Genomic DNA, 21,932 nt, shown 5'->3' with positions numbered 1-21,932 from the left:
AGGGTTCTTCTTTGAAGGAGGGGTCATTGTCCAACAGTTTGTTTAGCAACTTTACCGAAAATGTACTGGACTTGTCAAACCTCTAGATTATTTTGTCTGCATTGAGCTGATCTGGCTTGATTCCGAATGTGATCAAGGAGCGCCACGTAATCATCGATCTCCCAATCGTGTAAGTTTCTTCTACACACCACGTTCCATTCTGTTTTCCCGCCGAGAACAGTATAGTAGCTAGATACTGAAATAGCTTGATCAAGAGAGACCGAAAATATTCGGAAAATCTTCTTTCAAGGCCACCTCTCCCACCCAAATATCTTCCCAAAACTGAATGTTAACTCCCTTCCCTATATCGAACCCGATACCTTTGAGAACCTCCTTTTTCATGGATAACACCCTCTTCCAAAGGGCTGAAGCCCTATAAGATGATGAATCCTTGGTCGACCAGCCTCCCTATGAACTGCCATATTTACTTTTGATTAACTTGTTCCATAAATTCCCAGTTTCAGACCCTAGTCTCCAGATCCACTTCCCTAAGAGGGCCCGATTCATTATCTTGAGATCTTTTACCCCGGCTCTGCCTTCTTGAATATGCTTGCACACCTCTTTCCATTCAATTAGGTGAAATTTCTTCTCCTCCTTTACATGCCATAGAAAATCCCATGCTAACTTTTCTACATTAGCCAAAACTGAAGCCGGACATTTGAATAAGGACATGAAGTACTACGGGAGATTCAATAAAGCAGCCTTTATGAGGGTGAGACGGCCACCTAATGATAGAAATCTACATTTCCATCTTGCAAGATACTTCTCAAACTTGTCTATGACCTTGTCCCATTGAGACTTGGGAGGCCTTCCTATACACAGAGGAAGGCCAACAAAGGTGGTCGAGAAACGGGCCGTTGAACAGTCGAAAAGTTCAGCATATTTTCTTATATCTTCTTCCTCCATGTTGACCCCAAACATCTTGGACTTAGCCATATTAACTTTCAACCTTGAGACAACCTCAAAACATCGAATCGTTGTACACAAATTACTCACCTTCTCTTGGTCCGCTTCACTAAATAACAAAGTATCATCCACGAACTAAATATGGGAGATCGGAGTGGCCATTCCTTCCACTCTAATTCCGTTTAAAATGCCTGCATCTTGACCCTTATGTAGCATTCTGGATAAGGCCTCCCCAACTATAAGAAAAAGAACGGAGACAATGGATCGCCTTGACGCAACTCCCTGGAGCTTTTAAAGAAACCTTTTGGGGAACCGTTGAGTAGTATAGAGAAATAGGCCGAACCGACACACTCCCCCATCCACCCTCTCCATCTCTCACCAAAGCCCATCCGCATTAACATATATTGAAGGAAGCCCAAATCCACATGATCGTATGCCTTCTCGAGATCAAGCTTACATAAGATACCCTTTGATCTGGATTAATGACTTAAGTCCAAACATTCATTCGCTGTAAGAGCACTATCAACTATTTGTCTTCCTCGGATAAACACACTTTGACCAGAATTTTGTATGGCTCTCCTAGTAGACTGATCGGTCTGAAATCTTTGAAGCTAGTCGCGCCCGGGATCTTCAAGATCAATGCTGTAAAAGAGGCCCCAAGGCCTTTTGAAAGTCTCCCTCTATCGTAAAATTCGTTAAAGAAATCCATAAAGTCGCCTTGAAGGAATTCCCAAAAAGTTTGAAAGAAAAAAATCGGAAAGCCATCTGGACCGAGAGCCTTGTCTCCTCCCAAATATTCCAGAGCAGCCTTCACTTCTTCTATCGTAAATGAAGACACAAGATCTTTAGCATCATCTTCAGACAGTCTGTCCAAATGGAGATGATCCAACTTTGGCCTATCCCGACCTTCTTCCTGAAGCAGAGTACTGAAAAACATAATTGCCTCTTCCGCTATTTTGTCTGTCTTCAATACGGCTTTCATTCACGACTATGCTGTTAATCTTGTTATTTCCTGCAATCACACTGGCTATACTGTGGAAAAAATTTGTGTTTTTGTCACCCTCCCTAATCCACTTAACCCGCGATCTCTGTCTCCATGAGATTTCGTCTTCTAACACCCTGGCTGAGAGGTTTTCGATGAGCTGAATTCTTCTGGCCAGTGTATCTGTAGACATCGATCCTTCTTCTACTCTTAAATCAATCATTCGGAACTCTGTCAAAATTGAGTATGTTTCCATCTCCCTTTTATGTAGTTCCTTCTCCTTCCACTGCTTAATTTTTTCCTTCAAGAGTCTGAATTTACTGCACAGCCTGAAACCTGCATAGCCTTCCACCTGAAACCCAGCCCACCAATCAGTTATTTGCTACTGAAAACCTTCTATCTTTAGCCAAGAAATTTCTAATATGAATGGTTTTGGGCCCCAATTTTGCTCTTCTACTGTTAGAATCATCGGGTTATGATCGGACGTGGTTCTCGAGAGGACGGACTGGGACACTAGCGGAAACGACTCTAACCAATCGGAAGACACCAAAAATCTGTCCAATCTAGAGAAAATCGAATTCACTCTCCCGTTAGTCCATGTAAATCTGGATCTAAGCAAGGGAAGGTCCACTAACTCCTAATCATCAATCCAATACAAGAAGGATCGCATTGCTGCTGTGAGCTTTCTGCCATGGGAGTTTTCTTTGACATATCTCGTCATATTGAAATCTCCGCCAATAGACCAGGGACCATTGAATATTAGCCTTGTCAAGTTCAGTTCCTCCCAGAAGTCTTTTCTGCTAGCTTCTTGAGTGGGGCCATATATTAAGGTGATGAGACAACGGAAATCAGAGAATTTGTCTTGCAAAATAACCGACACTGAGAAGATGCCACACCAAAACCAACCATTCTCGAGCAACCACACACCAACTATTCTCGAGCGACCATTGAGACGATTTCCACACCACCGAAATTCCTCCGGCACTACCAATAGCATCTAGCACTACCTATTTTGCATTTTAGCCTTCCAAAGAGTACCCATAAGCTTATCATTAAAATTTTGAACCTTAGTTTCCTGTAAGCAAATCACATTTGAATTGCTTCTCCCATAAGTATCTTTAAGAAGCCTTCTCTTCTGCTTGGACCCCACGCCTCTAACATTCCAAGATAGGATCTTCATTGAGGAATTGAGCTGCCCCGATTTCCTTTTATCCCTGTTGCCACATTAAACCCGATGGACAAATTGGGACTCAAAGCAAGACTTTGGAAATCCTTGTTCCTGCACAATCTAGAGAGATGTTTTTTGGGAGATCTTGTTCCTATTAGTGGTCTTCCACGGGTCTCGACACATTGAAATAAAGCTATGTAATCCTCCGGACAATCCCCAAACGATGGCCCTATGGACCTTCCAACATGTCCTATGGCATCTCTAATCCATTTCTTCTTTTGAATTATTTCAATCAACTTAGCCCTCCAGTCTTCGGCTTACGCCTTCTTATTATACACACCCTCCACCTCTTCTAATGATTTTCTCGCCCGAACTTGCAGAGGCTCTGCTTCTATTATGCTCTCTTCGGTTTCTTCCTGAAAAATGGTGATAAGGGCTTGATCTGACATTGCACATCTAGATGAGAGGGGAGAAGATGAGAAACAGCTAGGAGAATCCGGATTCTCCGAATTCCAAGACTGGTTCTCGAAGTCGATCGCTTCGTCGCCTTCACATGATTAAGAGCAGGGATCAAAAGAACGAGTTTGGTTTCCCAGACGATCTGTCCCAATCGAAACTCTCCCCCAAATGCTTACCTCGCGATGGCGATGATATCTTCCAAATCATCCGAGTCTGATTCGAAAAAGGATGCTCTCTTGCATGAGAGGCAATCTCTGAAATAGGCGCTACCGTGCCTCAAGGGATAGACACCAGACTTCAGTCAGTTATTGGGTCGGGATATAGAGAAAGGTTGAGATTTAATCAAGGTAGGTTCAAGGGACCCAAAACACCCAAGCCTAACTCAGGGTCGGTATCCGATCCTACTAACACGTTTCGAGCCTTCCTCGAGCCATCATCACTGACTCTGAACCTCTCACCAGTGTTCGAAATATCGATACTATCGGCCGATATTATCGGTATCGGGCCCTAGTGAGATGAAACTCCTCTGATAACCCCCGGAAGATACCGAAAATCCAAAACTTCATATATCGGCCGATATTATCGTCGATATCGCACCTAAGAGAGCATCATTATCCGAAAAAAATGAAAAAAAAAAAAAGAAAAAGAAAAACTTTCAACGGTAGATTTCGGTACCTATAAAGAAGATCGCCCTGATGGGAAGCTGTGTTTGATGGGCCATTGGAATCGAAGCCTCTGATTTGGAGAGATTTGGCCACGAAATCTGTCGAAATCGTCGAAATAATCGGCATTTGGGAGAGATTTTAGGGTTCCGGCATTCCGGAACCCTCTCTGCTTCGAACAAAAAGGGCCCCGAGCCCTTATTCAGAGGAGGCGGATGGATTGGTGCATCGCACGTCACCGACTGTGTTGACGTCACCAAGTTATGCGGGTCCCATCATGAGGTATATATTATATCCAAACTGTTCGTCCATTTGGCAAGCTCCTCATAAGGCTTTTTCCAAAAAATAAGGCAAATCCAAAGATCAAGTGGACCACACTGGAAAAAAGCAGCAGGATATTGAACGTCCACCATTGAAACCCTTTTGGGGTAGCAAAAGGTTTGGATCGTATGATATTTGTTTTTCCTATTCATCAAGGTCTTTGTGACCTCATGAACAGATTGGATGGAAAACTAACGTTATGATGGACCCTACGAATGTTATAACGGTGAGAATCATTGTCCTCACTGCTATTTGTGGAGTGGTCCAATTGAGGTTTGGATGTCACTCATTTTTGGGTTCGTGATCTAAAATACTCTCTCCAAATGAATGAACGGTGTGGATATAATAAATACATTATTGGTGGGGCCATGTAACTCTGATCTCCTTTGAACTGTTTGTACAACTCAGAGGTGCGCTCGTCTGGGCGCATGAAGTTCATGCGCTGGAAACTTAGGTGGGGTCCACCGTGATGTTTGTGAGAAATCCACTCCGTCCATCCGTTTTTTAAGCACATTTTAAGACATAGGGCCAAAAATGAGCGGGATCCAAGACTCAAGTAGGCCGAAAACGTGAGGATTGAAGGTCCACAGTTGAAATATTCGTGGGGCCACAAGTTTTGAATCAGTCTAATATTTGGGTTTTCAATTCATCCTAGTAGTAATGACGTAATGAACGGTATGGATGGAATGTAAACATCACTGTCGACCCAGAAAGGTTTCAACGGTAGGTATTTCCCAACCCACCTTTTTCTTTAGTGCGGCCCACTTGAGTCTTGGATCCTGCTCAATTTTTGCCTCAAGTCTTAAAATAAGCTCACAAAACTGATGGATGGAGTAGATTTCTCACAAACATCACGGTGTGCCCCACTCCTACGAACGGATTTAGTCGGAAATCCACGTCCCATCTTCGCACGACACATGCCCATACCTCGTGTGGTACACCAGCCAATCCACACCCTCCATCCATTTTCATAAGTAATTTTAAGGCATGAGCCCAAAAAGGAGACGATAAAAGATCAAGTGTACCATACTACAAGAAAATGTGGAGGCAATGATGTCCACCATTGAAGCTTTTTAGGGCCCACCATAATGTTTATTTGCCACCCAATCTATCCATGAGGTTTGACAAACCTGGATGGGAAAACATAAATATTAGCTTTATCCAAAAAATTTATAGCCCCAAAATAGTTTAATGGTGATCATTCAATGAACACTATTTTGTGTGGTGTGGTCCACCTCAGATTTGGATCTGCCTTATTTTTCGGCCCATGCCCTAAAATGACATGTTAAAATGAATTCCAATTGATGTTTGGATGTGACTCATTTTCATACATATCTTTATACATTTATAAATGGTATGCATCATATTTAAATATATTTACTTCAGTTTAATCAGATAACGCATAACTTAGTACCTTATACAAAGGAAATTTATTATGTGCACTTCTTTTTTGATATTTTATGATTTAAAAGTGTGCATTAAGGTCTTTTTAAATAATCTCTTAAGTTTCATAAAAAAAATTCAACCATTTTGCTAATGTTTCCCCATGTTTCCCAAAAAGTGCGATAAACAATGCGATACAAATGATATATCCCGTGCGATAACCGATACGTATCTGTATCACAAGGGTGCGATACATTGTGCGATATCGATATTTCGAACATTGCCTGTCACGCGTCCCCATATGCTAACTGTAGTTCTGACGATTTGACTCCCTCGATCCCACCGTATTACTTTGATGAAGTGGCAGGATCTCTTCCAACCACATTAGCACCTCTGCACTAAGAGAGTCATCAAAATCGTGACTCGTGTTGCAATCTTGTGACTCGACACCACGCATCTCTCGATTTGAATTTCCTCTAACAACCCCATAGCTATAAACAACTGGAATGATAGAGTTTAAGTTCGGTACTCCTACGACACACGGAGCTCGTGCGTCGTCATCTACTGCCATTGTTGCCGTTACCGCAGCCGAATGGGATATTGGCCCCTTGATCCTCCAAAGGTCACCCCAGCGAGGAATGGGGTCGTCCATCACCTCCTTTTGGACTGGCAAAGCGATCTTCCTATCATCTGCCAGGACGTCAATATGGGGTGGCATAATTTCGCCCTTCCTCTGCCTAACCCGAACTCTGATCACACCCATCTCCTCTCCAAGCTTCGTCTTGGAATCCCATTCTATGAACGACCCTAGTAGTGATGCTGCTGATAGAAAAAATTCTTCATACCATAATTCTAGGGGAACCGACGAGATAAGAATCCAAACATCTTCCATGCCAAATATTGAGAACTCATCCCACCTCTGTATTCTAGTAACCAGACCGTCTTCATGCAATACTCTGGCCATGATTAAGATGTCCGAATTTACTCTTGAACTCAACTTAATCCAGAGTACGTTGTAGCCAATGGGTTTGATGTTATATTTCTCTGGCTGAAGTCTGCAACATTTGTCTAGCCAACTCCTGACATAGGGTATTAAAACACCTTCTCTTGTGGTCGCAACTACTAAATCCTGCAAGCCTCTTCTTGATCGATCCAATATTTCTTGTTTAATTTGCAACACTCGATCCGTTCCTTCCTTTCCTCTCTCTACCTCTCTTTCATGTCTTTCCTATACCATTTCCTGTCTGTTTCCGTCACTATAGGTCATGCTTTCTTGTGACTTTGATTGGAGTAGCACCTCCTTAAACGAGTATGCATTTTTCTGAGGATTCTGATGTTGAAAGTTGTGATTTTGTAACACCGTTTGCATCTTCAATTTTGGATTGTGTCCTTTTTTAACTTTGAGTTCTGGGCCAAACCTCGCCCTTTGAACCAGAAGCTTACTCCCCCGAAGCTTTCACCATGAAGCATCTGGACTGCCCTAGATAGTTCTTCCTCTGAGCTAATCCTCACCAGCGCAAAACCCCTATAAGTTCCGTTAATCCTAACCCTAGGCATCACCACATCCATAACAGCTCCGGCCCGTCCAAACACTCTAGAGAAATTAATAAGAAGCCACCCTTCTGGAAACCCCTTGACGAATAATGTTGGATAACTCGCAACATCACTTTCTCTTCCATCGGCTTCCTTACCTTTTCCCTTTTTTCGCGATACAGTATGCCATTCTCCTACTACTGCCCACTGTTGCAATCACTCCATCTCCTCTAGCTCATTCTCCAAACTCATGGGATTGTTTAGGGATTTATTAATCATTGTATCCTCTGTTCGCATTGAAGTTACAAACATTGGAATGAAATTTATAACGAAAGAGAATCCATGAAAGAATGAATGAAAACGTGAATTACAATTTATCCCTTATATATCTCAATTATGAGCTCAATTTCCAATCAGACATTGTTCTGTTGGACTGATAAAGTGATCTTTCTGCATGGTAGTTTCTCCTCATATTCATGAAAATCATCCACTGCTTTACCAGGGGCACCAATCTTCATGTGTGTGATAACCAAACCGCTAATGGTCGAATCAGACCTAGTCTTGATACCAGCTTGTGGGGTTTATGGGAAATGACGGGTGTCAAATGAGTACAGTACCACAGGCAACAGGAGTGTGGATGATATTTTTGTCCCCAATTATACTGTTTAAGAAAGTAAATGAAGTTCTAAATCCCTAATGTCTCATCTTTGCGACCAGTTCAAAGAACAATTAGTTGCACTTTTAGCTATCAATTAGATAGGAAATACTAGTGGGAAAGTAATACTAACCAATTTGCATGATGCCCATGAAGGTCTTGTTTTGCACAAAAAAAAAAAAAAAAAAAACATAAGATTCAGAAATCACTCATTTTTAAAATGTTAAGTCATTCATGGACGGGACTGAACCCTTTAACCAAAAAACAGATTCACCAAATTACATCATTTCTGGTTATTTTGAGGACTCTAGAGGGACTATTAAACTTATAAAGCTGATGGTAGAGACAGACCAGGTGATGTATAGGAACAGCGGTCAGAGTTCCAAATCGGCCATTAATACGCCCAACAATTTCATGAACCTGACTTGTAAGCTTTTGATCTGTGAAAGAAGAAGAAGTCAGTTTATCTCACTATGACATGTTCTGTAAAATAGATGTATCAGTACAATAGACAATATGGTTAGAAAAGATAGATGAAAAATATACAGCTTAGTCTAGCAGAAAACATCGCAAAACTAGACTGCTATGAGTTACCAACTTATATAGCACAACAGCTGATAAGAACAGAAATTGATAAATGATGCGAATAAGTTCATCATAATTCTATCATATAAACTTTTTTTAAAGGTAACAGAAACTTCCATTAAAAGGAAAAGAGGCGCTGAGGTAGAGCCGAATACAAGCCAAAAACAAAAGCAAAAAGCAAATTACGGCTTTCATAAGCATCCCAGGCTTACAACAGCCCACTCATTTACAAGAGTTAAAGCTCTACAAACTACTTGCTCCTCCCCACTGCATTCATTACGGAAACAACTACCACTACCATTTCTCTCCCCACTGAACTTTAACTTCCAAAAAGCCACACCATGCCAAGCCATTAGAAGATCCTCAATGTCGAACGGCATGGACCACACTAAATTGAAACTTCCAAGGACAGCTGACCACAATTTTCTCACGAATGGGCAGTGGATAAAAAGAAGGTCAATAGATTCGGCAGAAGACATTTACATTAGGGCATATATTTGGGATAATCATTGATCGCTTTTGAAGATGATCGATAGTCAAAGTTCTTTTTCTGCCCACTAACCATCCTAAGGCTGCTGTCTTCGAAGGAGCACCCTAAGACCTCACGTGGCTAGTTTGAGCATTCTTCATTCCCTTCTTATAAAGCATAGAGTAGAACGATTGAAATGAGAACTAGCCTGATTTATCTTTAACCCCCACACCATCCTATTGCACTCTTCACTTGGCAGGCAATATAGATGCAAACACTCTAGAAGAGAGATAAATTCGGCAACTTCGTTGTCCCAAAAATTCCGACAACACAAGGGAGTCCAAACCACAAATCCTCCACAAATAGAGTGGCACCTAGCAATCATTATATTGTAATCCGATGCAAGACGAGCCATCAACAAAAATCTAATATATAAGGGTAAATCACCCCTCCAAACATCTTCCCAAAAGAGAATCTTCTCCCCATTCCTATGAACAAAGCCCACGCCTTCCTTGAATTTGGCTTTCACCCCATATATCCCCTTCCACACCGTAGACACTCTATGTAGCGAGCAATCCTTGGTCCACCACCTTCCTTTAAGGCAGCCATATTTGCTTGCAATGACCTCCCTTCAAAAGGTTCCCCTCTCCGTCCCAAAGCACCACCACCATTTTCTCGAAAGAGCCATGTTTATTCCTTACAACTCTTTGATGCCGGCCCTCCCTCATCATAAGGCTTGCAAACTTCACCCCACTCCAAAAGATGGAAAAAAAAAATTGTCTTTTGCATCCCTCCACAGAAAATTGCATCTTAGTCTTTCCAACCGAGCTAGGTCTGATTTCGGACATCTGAAGAGCGACATAAAGCATAGACAAAAACTTCTATCTTTAATAAGGGTAATCTGCTTTAATTAGATCGCTTTAATAAGGGTAATCCACCCCTCAAGAGACAAAAAACGCACCTTCCAACTCATCAATTTCCTCTCAAATCTTTCCACAACTCTATCCCATAAGTGTTTGGTTGGACTCCCTATACAAAGGGGTAGCCCTAAGTCGAGGAAAATGGATCCCACCTTGCATCTGAAAGAACAAGCCAAACAAGCAAAATCTTCAATCTCCAAATGGACACCAAGCATTTCGCACTTGGCCAAATATCGACCTTGTCTTCATCCGCCTCGCAAAATAGAAGCGTGTTGTCCGCAAACTAGACGTGGGAGATCAGAGAGCTCAATCTAGCCGCCTTGAAACCACAAAAAAGACCCACCTCTTGGCCTGTACTCAGCATCATACCCAACGCCTTTGCAATCACCACAAAAAGGAATGGGGAAAGTAGGTCACTTGTCCGATGCCCCTCGAGCTTTTGAAGAATACTTTGAGAGATCCATTTACTAAAATCGAGAACATAGTTGTGCTTACACATTCCCAAGCAAATAGTCTAGGAATCCCCAATTCACATTGTCATAAGCCTTTCCGATATCCAACTTCCTAACCACCCCCTTTAGCACTTCCTTATGCCTAGAGTTGATGCACTTGTGTGCGATAAGAGCGTTATTCAATATTTGTCTCCCCTCCATAAAAGCTCTTTGGTTTACCGAAGTGACCCTTCTAAAATAATTAAGTAATCTAATCGCAAGAAATTTTGCCACAATTTTATACGACCCTCCAATTAGACTTATCAGTCTAAAGCCTTCCAACCTCTCCGCCCCTTTTTATCTTTGGGATGATTGCAATGGATGCCCCAATTGCCAAAGAAAGCCAACCCCGAACAAAAAATTCCAGCATGAAATTCATCACAACTACCTTAAGCATTTTCCAAAACACTTGAAAAAGCGCTAAAGGAAAACCATCTGGACCCGGAGCTCTCTCTCTCCTCAAAGAGAAGATAGTTGCTTTAACTTACGCCTCGGAGAAGGACCTCTCTAACAAATCCAAGTCCACTCACGGTAGGTAACTAAAGTTCATGTTATCCAACCAAGGTCTTTTCCACCTTTCCTCTTGCAATAAGCTTTTTCGAAAGCTAACCACTGCTTCGCATACCTTGTTTTTCTTGTTGAGTCTCTTTCCTTTCACCATGATACTACTCACCTTGTTGTTTCTAGCCCAAGCGCTCGTAATACTTTGGAAAAACCCTAGTGTTTCTGTCAACTTCTTTAAGCCATGTGACACATGGAACATTGCCTCCACTTGATTTCCTTTTCTTTAAGCCGACCAACGTAATCCTGAGCATACATAGGTCTTCGTAACTTTTCTTCATCCAACAACTCAACCCTTTCCACCTTCAAGTAAAGAGCCTAGGTGTTTCGCAACATGGATTCTGTTTCAACCTGCCTCTTCCCCATCACTTCCTTCTTCAAAGCCATAATTCTACATTTTAAGAGCCTTGGCTTTCTACATAGAACAAATCCGGCATAGCCACTAATCTTGAAGGATTCCTTCGATTGTCTTAGGAAACAAACTCAAAGTCTTCAAAATAATATAAAGGTAGCTCACACATGCAACCACTTAAAAGTGTCGTCTACAAATGTGTCTCGAGGAAGGAAATCCACACACGCAAAAAGTGTTGCATGTTCCGGGCTACATGGTGATATCTCCGATTCGAACACTGCTAGCGAAACGAGGTCTTTAAATGGCTTTATTGTCTACAGCTCAAAAGAACCTTCCGAAGTAAGACGCATCCGCTTCCACGCAAGCTCGGATGACCAAGCCTCACAAAATCTTTGAGGCAACAGTCTGATCCTCCACGTGACCCCTCTTAAGACGAACCTAGCCGACATCATCGAGCTAGAGGTGTCATTAATCTCGTCACGTGTCGCCTGGAGATCCAGTTCTCTACCACTTATGACCAGTTGTCTCGTCTTTGACAGCCATGCGTCCCCACCTGTATTCAGTGCTCTAACGGAGTATGACTTCGATGGTCTAGCAGCATCCAACTCATACCGCATTCAGAAACCGCTAGGCCGCCATTATTAACCCCCAGAGGTCTCCCTTTGCTCTTTCTGCCAGTCCTCACTTCCAATCTCTACAACATGATTGGCACTTTCACCTCCCAAATTGTAAAATCAATCGACTTCAACAAAGGCACAGCCCTTTTCTTCCAAACACAGATCCTTGCCAAGCCGACTTCCACCCCATCCGACATCGATGGTTCAAGGTCTATTGCCACCACCTCCCCAGCACAAGCACCCATCGTAGCAAAGGCCTCCAAGAACCATAACTCCATCAGCATGACTCTGATAGAAAGCCAAACTTCCTTTGACCCACAAGAGTCCAATTTGCCCATTTGCACAACCCCTTCACCAGACATCCCTTGAACAAAGCCCTTGCAAAAAGAAGTTTGTCCACCTTCACCTGTAGACTCAAAGTCACGCATATCTCTTTCTCATATAGGAGTTTGAGGATGCACTGGTCTCTTGCAACATCACGATTTTCGTCAAGCCACTAATGCATCTCTTAGATGGAAGTTCCTTTCTCCACCTTCGCCACCAAGCTCTACCGGAGAGACTCCCAGTCTTATTCAATGACTCTTAGATGAACCCTCACCACCAAACCTCCGGCATCATCCTCCCTCCACAACTACTCCTCACTCTCCTCACCTTTACCACCCTCTTCGCCACCCTTCTCACCCCCTTCTCAATCTTCCAACCATACTTAGCCCCATCTCGTTTACGCCCCCCCCCCCCCCCCCTACATCTTCCGAGCCCCCATCTCGACCTTTCCCAGTCTTACCCCTTGTGGCCGCCCCATTCTCTTCCCTGCTTCCCCTATTCTCTTGTTTCTTCTCCACCTGTCAGTTCACCAAGAGCGATCTGTATGAAGCTCTGGTCACTGAGATCTTTCTGTCATCGAAGCTTCTACCATTGAGAACCTTAACTGCACCTGAAACCTCCTCTTTCTCAAGGCTAACAAAGGCGAACCCTCTACTCCGCCCAAATCCTTTAACCCTTGGCATCACCACTTCCGATGTTGATGCCACTCTACCAAAGTCCCTTCGAAAATTAACCTCCGTCCACCCCTCCAAGAAACCTTCCACATAGAGAGTGGGAAGGATCGGCAGGGGGTAAGAGGATCACCCTTCCTTCCCACTTAGCTTTGTCCTTCCACCAACCTAGGTCCACTAACTCCCACATGCATTGTCCTCAGGTCACTTTTCTTTCCAGATCAGTTTCCCCCGATCAATCGGAAGCTCCTTCTCCCCAATCCAAACTTCTTTACCAGGTCTTATCTCCAAGTGTGCATAATCTCCAACCCATCCTTCCTTGGTACCTTAGAAAGAGCATCCACGAGATGGATCACGCGTGTCACCCCTTCGATCAGCCTCGCTAATGAATATTGTCTCACGAACCTGTTTTTTTCCGAATCTTCCTCTGAATCTAGCACCTCGAACCGAAACAGGGGAATCTCTCTCTCTCTCTCTCTCTCTCTCTAGGTTGTATCCAACATCTTGAACAAGTTATCAAAAGAAACACAACATAGCTATGCACTTAAACAGAAATGTTTTGTGACAAAGTTGATAATTGCAACTGAACAAAAATTGTTGTTGTCAAGAGATGAGTTTCTGTACAAAGTTTTCATTTCTTTATTTTTATAGGTGAAGTTTAGTCCCTTTTGCTTTTAGTTGATGATGTACCCTTACACAAACATAATGCTAATAATTTTGGGTCAAGTATTGTTAGTAAAAATTAAGATAATGGGATCAAATATACCTGCTCTCAACTTTTCTCCTAATCAAATCTCTTAAAACAAAACCTCTTCGTGTTTCAACTGCATGTACAAGCAGCAAAAAAAAAAAACTTATATTGAAGTTTGAAACTTACGATGAATAGATCAAGGGAACATCATGAATCATTGAATTTCTTTTCCCCCTTTGATCTCTTGAGACTTGTCAAGGGTAATATAAACAATGTATGGCCTGAGTTGCCTGACAGCACCATTCATCAAGGAGGTGGCAGCATCTGAAAGGGTTCCATCTATCGATGCTTATGGTGATTTTTTCATAATTTTTTTCCGAGACTTCCAAGGAGTTCATAGTATCTAAATCAGAAAAGAAATATGATTTGTGATATTTCAGTGATGAATGAACTTGTCAGTTCTCTGAAACAAGGTTTTTCATTAGTTGATGGTTTATGCTGAAAAAAACTAAACATATTTACACCCAAACCCACTTTTTCAACTTGAGTTGGTATTGGAATTTTATGAGGGACTGGACTTCAGATCTGATTACCCTATACATCTGTAGTCCAAAGATTGAATAGCAGGAATCTGTCAGTTAACGGAAGGATCAAGTTCCAAGGGAAATCGGTTAGTGAACCTGGAAATGCATTGACCACTACATCAGTTAATGTCTTCAAAGGTATCCCATGTACATAGCAACAATGGCATACGGATTGCCTATGATGGATCGTTGAGAGTTGAATTCTGTGCAGAGGGACACTATCTAGTTCTCATTTGTCAGGTTGCTGCACTTGTATCATCATTTTATCCTTCCCTTTCTGCATGTTAAGGCATTCATTTTATTATCAATTAAAAAAGGCAACATTGAGAATTTGAGTTTTCCAACTTAACATATTAGTCAACAACTCTATAATAAACAAATTCCATATAAAATCCCACAATTTTCTATACTCAGCACTGTGGTAAAAGTAATCCATGTGTGGAGGAGCAATGTAGCATACACTCAGGAACATCTGTTCTTGTTGGCACAGCAATTTGCAGCAAAACTACTTTATCACGCCAATGTGGATTCTCCTCAAGGAACTTTTCAAATGCCAAAATCTTTTGAGGAATCCCTTTAATCATGTCAAGTCGGTCAACACCCAACATAACCTGTCATAACAGAACAACAATAAACAAATGGCAGAAGTAAACTGAACCACAACAAAATTTATGCAAGACTTAATGTGTGTGTGTGTGTGTGTGTGTGTGTGTGTGTGTGTGTGTGAGAGAGAGAGAGAGAGAGAGAGAGAGAGAGCAAAGAGACGCATTCAAAAGATATCCATACTAACAACGTGCAAAGTAAAGGTCTGAAATCCTTCACTTCAGCAAGAAAGAATGGGAGTAATATGTTCTTGTATTCGGTGTTCAACAACTCACATGTATGAGTAAAAGAGGCACTATAGGGTCCTGATATATCAGGAGATGAATAGCGTCCTGACACGCCCAATCCAAATAGGTGGGGCATGGTTTGGAGATCCATGCTGTTGATCTGATGCACCATAGATAGGGAGCTCCCAAAACCTCCAAGTTCTTGTATTCAATGTTCAACAACTCACATGTATGAGTAAAAGAGGCACCATAGGATCTTGATATATCAGGACATGAATAGAGTCCTGACACACCCAATCCAAATAGGTGGGGCATGGTTTGGAGATCCATGCTGTTGATCTGATGCACCATGGATAGGGAGCTCCCAAAACCTCCGAGATCTTGTATTCAGTGTTTGACAATTCACATGTACGAGTAAAAGAGGCACTATAGGGTCCTGATATATCAGGACATGAATAGAGTCCTGACACGCCCAATCCAAATAGGTAGGGCATGTTTTGGAGATCCATGCTGTTGATCTGATGCACCATCAATAGGGAGCTCCCAAAACCTCCAAGTTGAAACATCCTGACACTTTGATCGATCTCCTACAAATAGACAGTTAAGTAAAAGAAAAATACAGCAACAGTCCTGAAAGAAGGCCAAACATTAAATGTCTGGGATATATTATATGGCAGATTTTTGTTTAATTTTTTTGGCATCCCACACCAACTGTATGGCCCATCGGATCAACAGATTGGATCACAAACCGAGCCCACTTGTATGGGGCACATCAAGACACTTCACATCCCAATGCATCAGAATCTGATAATTCCACTTGAGTTAGGGGGGGGGGGTGGGGGTGTGAACATGATGAATGTTATGCAGATGCTAAATTTTCCTACGGGAGACCAATGACACCTAATTTATCATTTTTTTTTCCATAAAACAACCACTTATTTTAGAGGCAGCATAAAATTGGAATATCTTGAAAAGGGCAAGCCATCTACTAATTAAGACGATTCAACTAAAGAAAAGATAACCCGTCAAAATGTGTAATACTTTCCATAAAAATAGGATTTCTTTCAGTAATTCCTTCTAATCAATCAAGAAACAACAACTGCAGTGGGAACAGATGAAATCTATTCAGGCAAATACATGACCTAGTAAAGAAAAGATAACCCACTCCATATGCTGATTTTGACATAATAATACTAACAAGTTTCCTACAATGATTGTGTCAATGTCTTGTTGAAATTTAATGTTTAAAGAAAGTATATCTTGTTGAAATTTTACGATTTATAGAATGAAAATCATGCACTATTATCAATTCCATGCATTCTAATTCATGCACTGTAAAAAGATACCACTTCTCCCAAATCAGATACGTCAGTGAGTAAGCACGCGATCACAATTAAAAATGAATTTCAACATATTCATTTAAATTTTACCAAAATAAAAAACTCTTTATCAAATCACACCTTTCGACCAGCAAATCTTTCCTTCAGTTCTTTGATGTGAGCTTGGACTTGTGGAAGCTCCAGCGCTCGAATAAATCTATCAGAGTCTATCCCAATAGGAAACTGAAGGTTCCAGCCAAAAGAAAAGAATTCGTTCAACATTAGCATTGCGAGGAAGAGATCTCAATAACTTATATATATATATCAAACACATTGCACCCTTGATACAGAAAGAGTTCAGAACATTGCAACAAAATTCTGAATTCATTTTAGAGGGAAACATAACAACTACTGAAATGATCAAATGAATAGTTTAAATTGTACCGCGGCAACCCGAGTTAGCTTTCCTTGATCCTCTACTCCTTCGGGTGTGCCCTCAAGTCCAAGAATACGGGTGCAAGCACTAACAAAGTGCCTTGCATAATCATAAGTGTGGAAGCTGAAAAATTGAACATCCAGTAATTAAAACACAATGATTTGTACTTCGTGAGTAAACAAATGATTCTAGTCCTGGAAAAGCAATGGCACAACAGAAGCTAAGGATACAATAGAACCAAAACGGAATGAAAAAGATTGGATTTAAGACTGCTTCAAAAGCATTTCATCCAGACATTCAAACAATTATATTCAGTAAGAAAATCGCAATAACTCTAAGACAGGAATAAAATAAACAGAATTTCTGCTTGAGACCACTGGTAGTTTGATGAGCAAAATATCAACTGTGGGATATATAATAAACAAATGGAATTAGCATCAATCTTCATAAATGACTAACGTTTTATATATATATATATATATATATATATATATATGGGGAAACCATGAACAGGAATTGGAGCCAACCTATCGACATGAGGCACTTTAAAACCCACCAATCCCATGAGATATTCCTCAACTCGCTTTATTTCTTTCTTTCTTTCTTTCTTTTCTTTACTTTTCTTTTTCTTTTTTTTTGTAAGGTCATTTTAATTCTTTTATAACAGCAATAAAATATAAAGCACAAGACCTGATTATTTAACAATTACTTCCAATGAATAGCATCAGCCCCTTCTTCTCAGTTATTTCCAGGATTTTTAAGACCCCACCACTCCCATGACATATTCCTCAACTTGCTTTATTTCATTTAACACAGCAATAGAGTATCCAATATACAGCACAATCCCCATTTATATAACCATACTTCCAATGAATAGAATCAAATCCTTTTTCTCAGTAATTTCCAAGATTCTAGAGCTGCATATTATAGTGCTTCATACTAAGGATATGGTCCTTGACAGGGTGGAATGGAGGAACAGGCTTCGTGTACCCAACCCCAATTAGTTGTTGTCTGTTGATGCTATTAATTTACTATATCATCAAGCTGTGTGGGCTCCATCAGGATGTGTTTATGATATCCAACCCGTCCATCAGTTGTGACCCCTCATGTTCATCACCAAGCCCACAAATAGGCTGACCAACAATTCAGGTGGACAACACCACCCCACATGTGGTCTACCTGAGTTTTGGATCGGCCTAATTTGGGGTATCCCATCACCCCGGAGTCGCACACCTAATGAACAGGTTGGATGGCAAATGCATGCCATGGCGGGCACCACACAGTCTGGAAGTTCTCTGTGGAAATAAAATGCTTCTTGTGGTGTGGCGGGCCACCTAATAAACGGGTAGCCTAATTTCATGGTCCATTGCTCCCCGTGGGACATTAGAGTGGTGCATAAGGAGGCCCCCGACATGAAGATGAACATGTGCAAAATCAGGACTGTCAAGTCATCAGGTGGGTAACACAGAGATCTTGAAAGTGGAGTATTGGGAAGTATTTTGTTCATCTTCACTGAGGGGACTACCTTATGCACAGCTCAGATGCCCCACACACATGTGCTGCTTCAAAGGGTGAATGTGGACCGGTGCACATGGAGCGAGCAACCATGCATGCATGTACAAATAACTTCTTTCTTGCATGTCAAAGGGGCATGTCCCAGCCAAGGGGCAATATGTGTGCTATATGCTATGGGGTGCCATGTTGTACAATGAGAGATGCAAGAGGATGCATGTGGGGCTAGCAAGCATACATGATATATAAAATATACAAAGACCCAAAACATGAGAGAGAGAGAGAGAGAGAGAGAGAGAGAGAGAGAGACTAACATTGCATATGCTTTCACTCATTTAAGTTCTCTAATTCCTTCCATGCATGCCAAGTGGCACATGTCCCAGCCCAGGTGATATGCATGCCATGGGGTTCCATCTTGTAGCAATCTAACCTGATGCTCCATGGCAAGCTAGGACATATACCAAGGCGTGCTATCTAAAACACTGGCACAAAAAGCAACATACTTACCCAACTAGATCAGCTGCAAGAACGGATCTCAACAACTCCGACCTAGATGGCAACGTTCTGTGGATCTCAGAGGAAGGAAAGGGCGTGTGGAGGAACCAACCAACTTTCATTTGGCTGTTATGCTCCTTCAGGCATTTTGGAAGAAACATGAGATGGTAATCATGGCACCAAACAACATCCCCCTCTTCGTAATGCTCGTTTACCACATCGGCAAACATTTGGTTTGCCTTCTTATATGCATCAAACTGGGACTGGAAACTACGGGTGGTTGCCAGCCGATCTTCTTGTGGGAGCCCAAGGTAATGAAAAAGAGGCCACAGGATGTTGTTGCAGTAGCCATTGTAATATTGATGAACGATCTCTTCATCAAGGAAAACTGGAATGCATCTCTGTTTCAGGAAAACAAACTTGAGTAGGTCATTCAAGAGACAATACAAGCTACCTTTGATTCCTCATGGGGCAAAATTTTCAATAAACATGAAGTTAAGGCTAATGTTTGGATGCACTACAGAATTGAATTATAATAATATGTTCAAAATTTTCAAAATGACCAATATGCAATTACTTTCTTTGGTATTTATTGAGGGACTCAGGTCCAATTTGTGGTTATCTTACTTCAGAGTTGGAACTGAAAGGGACGAAATTGCAATTTGAGGGCCACTTCCCCATTTTTAATACAAGAAAATGCAACCGCAGTTTGGTCTCCTCTTGATTGAATTGAATGTTCACATTTCAATTCATTGGTGCATCCAAACGCAGCTAGCTATAACAGCCACAATGCAGCAATCATTGAAACTTATTATAAACCCAAGAACAAAGATAACTTCAGAGATGAAATTTGGATTCCCTGCACCTTTTCAGCTAGTGCTACGGTGAGCGCTTTCTGCCCGACTTCATCCGGTACATTTACACCAGCCCATCCGATCCATTTAGCCTCAAACTCCTTCACACCTGCGAGAAAACAATTCATGATGCATCAGCTCTCTCTGTCAGGGGCAAAAAGCCAAGCATATGCAATGAGGAGTTTCTTTAGCAAACTATAATTGGTCCGAACCAATACTCTATCATCAACATGTAGAAAAACAATCCCACGTTTAGCAGAAGAAACAGACATTCACATAATGAAAACCCATCTTTGCTGTCGCAGGTGCAAATAATTAAATCTTTAAAAATAAAATAAAAAAGATAGGAAACAGTATGAAGATTGTTGTTTTTACATGTGAAAAAAAAAAAGCATTGCAGGCACCATAAAGAAAGAAGGCTAGCTGAATTATTAAATAGTTCTTGGCTAAAGAGCTTCCACCGTGTGCTCGGCTTCTTGGTTTGTACAAGTGAGGCTCCTGGTTCAGCGATCCAAACCATTGATACAACTGACCGCAGTTCAGCCAGCGCATGCACCAAAAAGATTAACCAGATGGGATAATCCAAACCTATCAAATGTAAGCAATTAAGTAAGAAAATGCAGTGACAATCCACATTCAACCATAAAAGGGGACCAATAATTCAATCGCTAAGATCTTCCCATCTGGAGGATTTTAGTGCATGGCCCATCCACAGTGAAGCCAATCCTTTTTTGGAGCCCATCATATTTACAATTAGGATTGTAGAACAATGGGCCCCACTCTATTAAATAAAATTAAAATTAAAAATAAAAACACTGAAAACCCAAACTCTCTGCCCATGCCATTGTACGGAATCTCCTTCTCCAAAATAATTTACTTCTCTACAATGAAAAAGAAAAAAGAAAACGCACAAATTCAATAAAAATTCAATCCTCTGCTTACCAAGAAGAGCGCTGACAAGACCTCCAGCGCTTATCTCCAGCGACCAAGAATCCTCTCCCCTCCGAACAGCCGACACTGGCAGCCGATTCGCCACCACCAGGAGCCGCTGCTTCGAGGGCCTTCCGTCGTCGCTTTCGCATCCTTCCCCAATTGACCTCGCCGGTGTGACAGCATCCAAGTAGTCCTCCTCGCGCTGACGCTCCAACTCGCTGTTGAGCTCATGCTCCAACAGGTCCGCCTCCTCGGTCGGTTGGAAAGTCCGGTTGAATTTCCTCAACTCCCTCTCTTTCAACAGCCTCTCCAATCGAGTCGAAGGGACGGCCTGATTGCGATTGTACTTGTTCCCAGGCATACGATCGGCAGCCACGTTTCTCCGCTGAACGAGCTATCGATATTAGAATCTGTTGCTGATGATAGATAAACAGAAAGAAATTACTGGCATTAACATAACAGAGAGAATGAGAATGATTACAGGTCAAGGGCACGTTTCAAAGTAGAGAGACTCAGAGCGCGCGCATTGCAGAATGGAGAAGAAATGAAGTAGATTTAAATAAAGCATGAAAAATTAATATTTATCTTACCGAATTCGAATCCAGATGCTGTTTTCTTTGGGATTTTTTATTTCTCGAAATCGTTATTTCCGTGTGGGGACGCCTGCAAGTTGGGGAAGCGATATTTTGGGGTGGTGTGGTCCGGAAAGATATGTAGAGAGAAAAATCTCGGAGATAGAGAAAGAGAGAGAGAGAGCGAGAGACAGGATAGGAAATGAAATGCAATGCAGACCGTATCTTCCTGGGAGGATTTTATGGAATACACATGCAAGACAGCGGTGTGCAGGTGACACGGTAGTGTGGTGATGATGATGATGGGGATGGTGGTGGTGGTGACGCTATTCGAAATCCTGGGTCGAAATATAAAGAGAAGCTCCTGCATTTGATGCTAATTGTCTTTTTTAATTTTTTTTTAATTTATGCGAGTTATGTGAGGATGGTTAGCTTTTTGGTGGAGGTCCGAGGATTCCGCTTCGGCCGTGAACCTCCATTGTACTCAGTGCTGGAAAAGCTGTGGGCCCTGCTATGATGTATGCATTTTATCCGCTCCGTTCATCCACATTTTCAGATCATTTAAGGACATTAGCCAATTTTGAGGCAGGTAAAAATCTCAGGTGGAT

General features: G+C 41.7%; 1 protein-coding gene across 7 annotated transcripts in view; it reads right to left on the bottom strand.

The window, feature by feature from the left end:
- The window catches only part of LOC131235637 (alpha,alpha-trehalose-phosphate synthase [UDP-forming] 1-like), a 75,518-nt gene extending 53,795 nt beyond the window's left edge, over positions 1-21,723 (bottom strand). The window contains exons 1-8 of one of the 7 annotated variants that reach the window (XM_058232936.1): positions 21,343-21,723; positions 20,762-21,168; positions 19,831-19,928; positions 18,978-19,366; positions 16,967-17,081; positions 16,664-16,765; positions 14,834-14,984; positions 8,460-8,548 (exon numbers count right to left, since the gene is read on the bottom strand). In XM_058232936.1, the coding sequence (XP_058088919.1) occupies positions 8,460-8,548; positions 14,834-14,984; positions 16,664-16,765; positions 16,967-17,081; positions 18,978-19,366; positions 19,831-19,928; positions 20,762-21,113 (1,296 nt within the window). In that variant the 5' untranslated portion in view covers positions 21,114-21,168; positions 21,343-21,723. Of the gene's footprint in view, positions 1-8,459; positions 8,549-14,833; positions 14,985-16,663; positions 16,766-16,966; positions 17,082-18,977; positions 19,367-19,830; positions 19,929-20,761; positions 21,169-21,233 lie in introns of all 7 variants that reach the window. The other 6 variants (XM_058232929.1, XM_058232946.1, XM_058232910.1 and 3 more) reach the window with 6 other exon arrangements.
- Between the last annotated feature and the right edge of the window lie 209 nt (positions 21,724-21,932).

This window comes from Magnolia sinica, chromosome 2, assembly GCF_029962835.1.
Source record: "Magnolia sinica isolate HGM2019 chromosome 2, MsV1, whole genome shotgun sequence".
NCBI classification, from domain to species: Eukaryota; Viridiplantae; Streptophyta; class Magnoliopsida; order Magnoliales; family Magnoliaceae; genus Magnolia; species Magnolia sinica.
The sequence above is the reverse complement of the archived record's forward strand: the minus strand, read 5'-3'. Positions and strand labels throughout refer to the sequence as shown.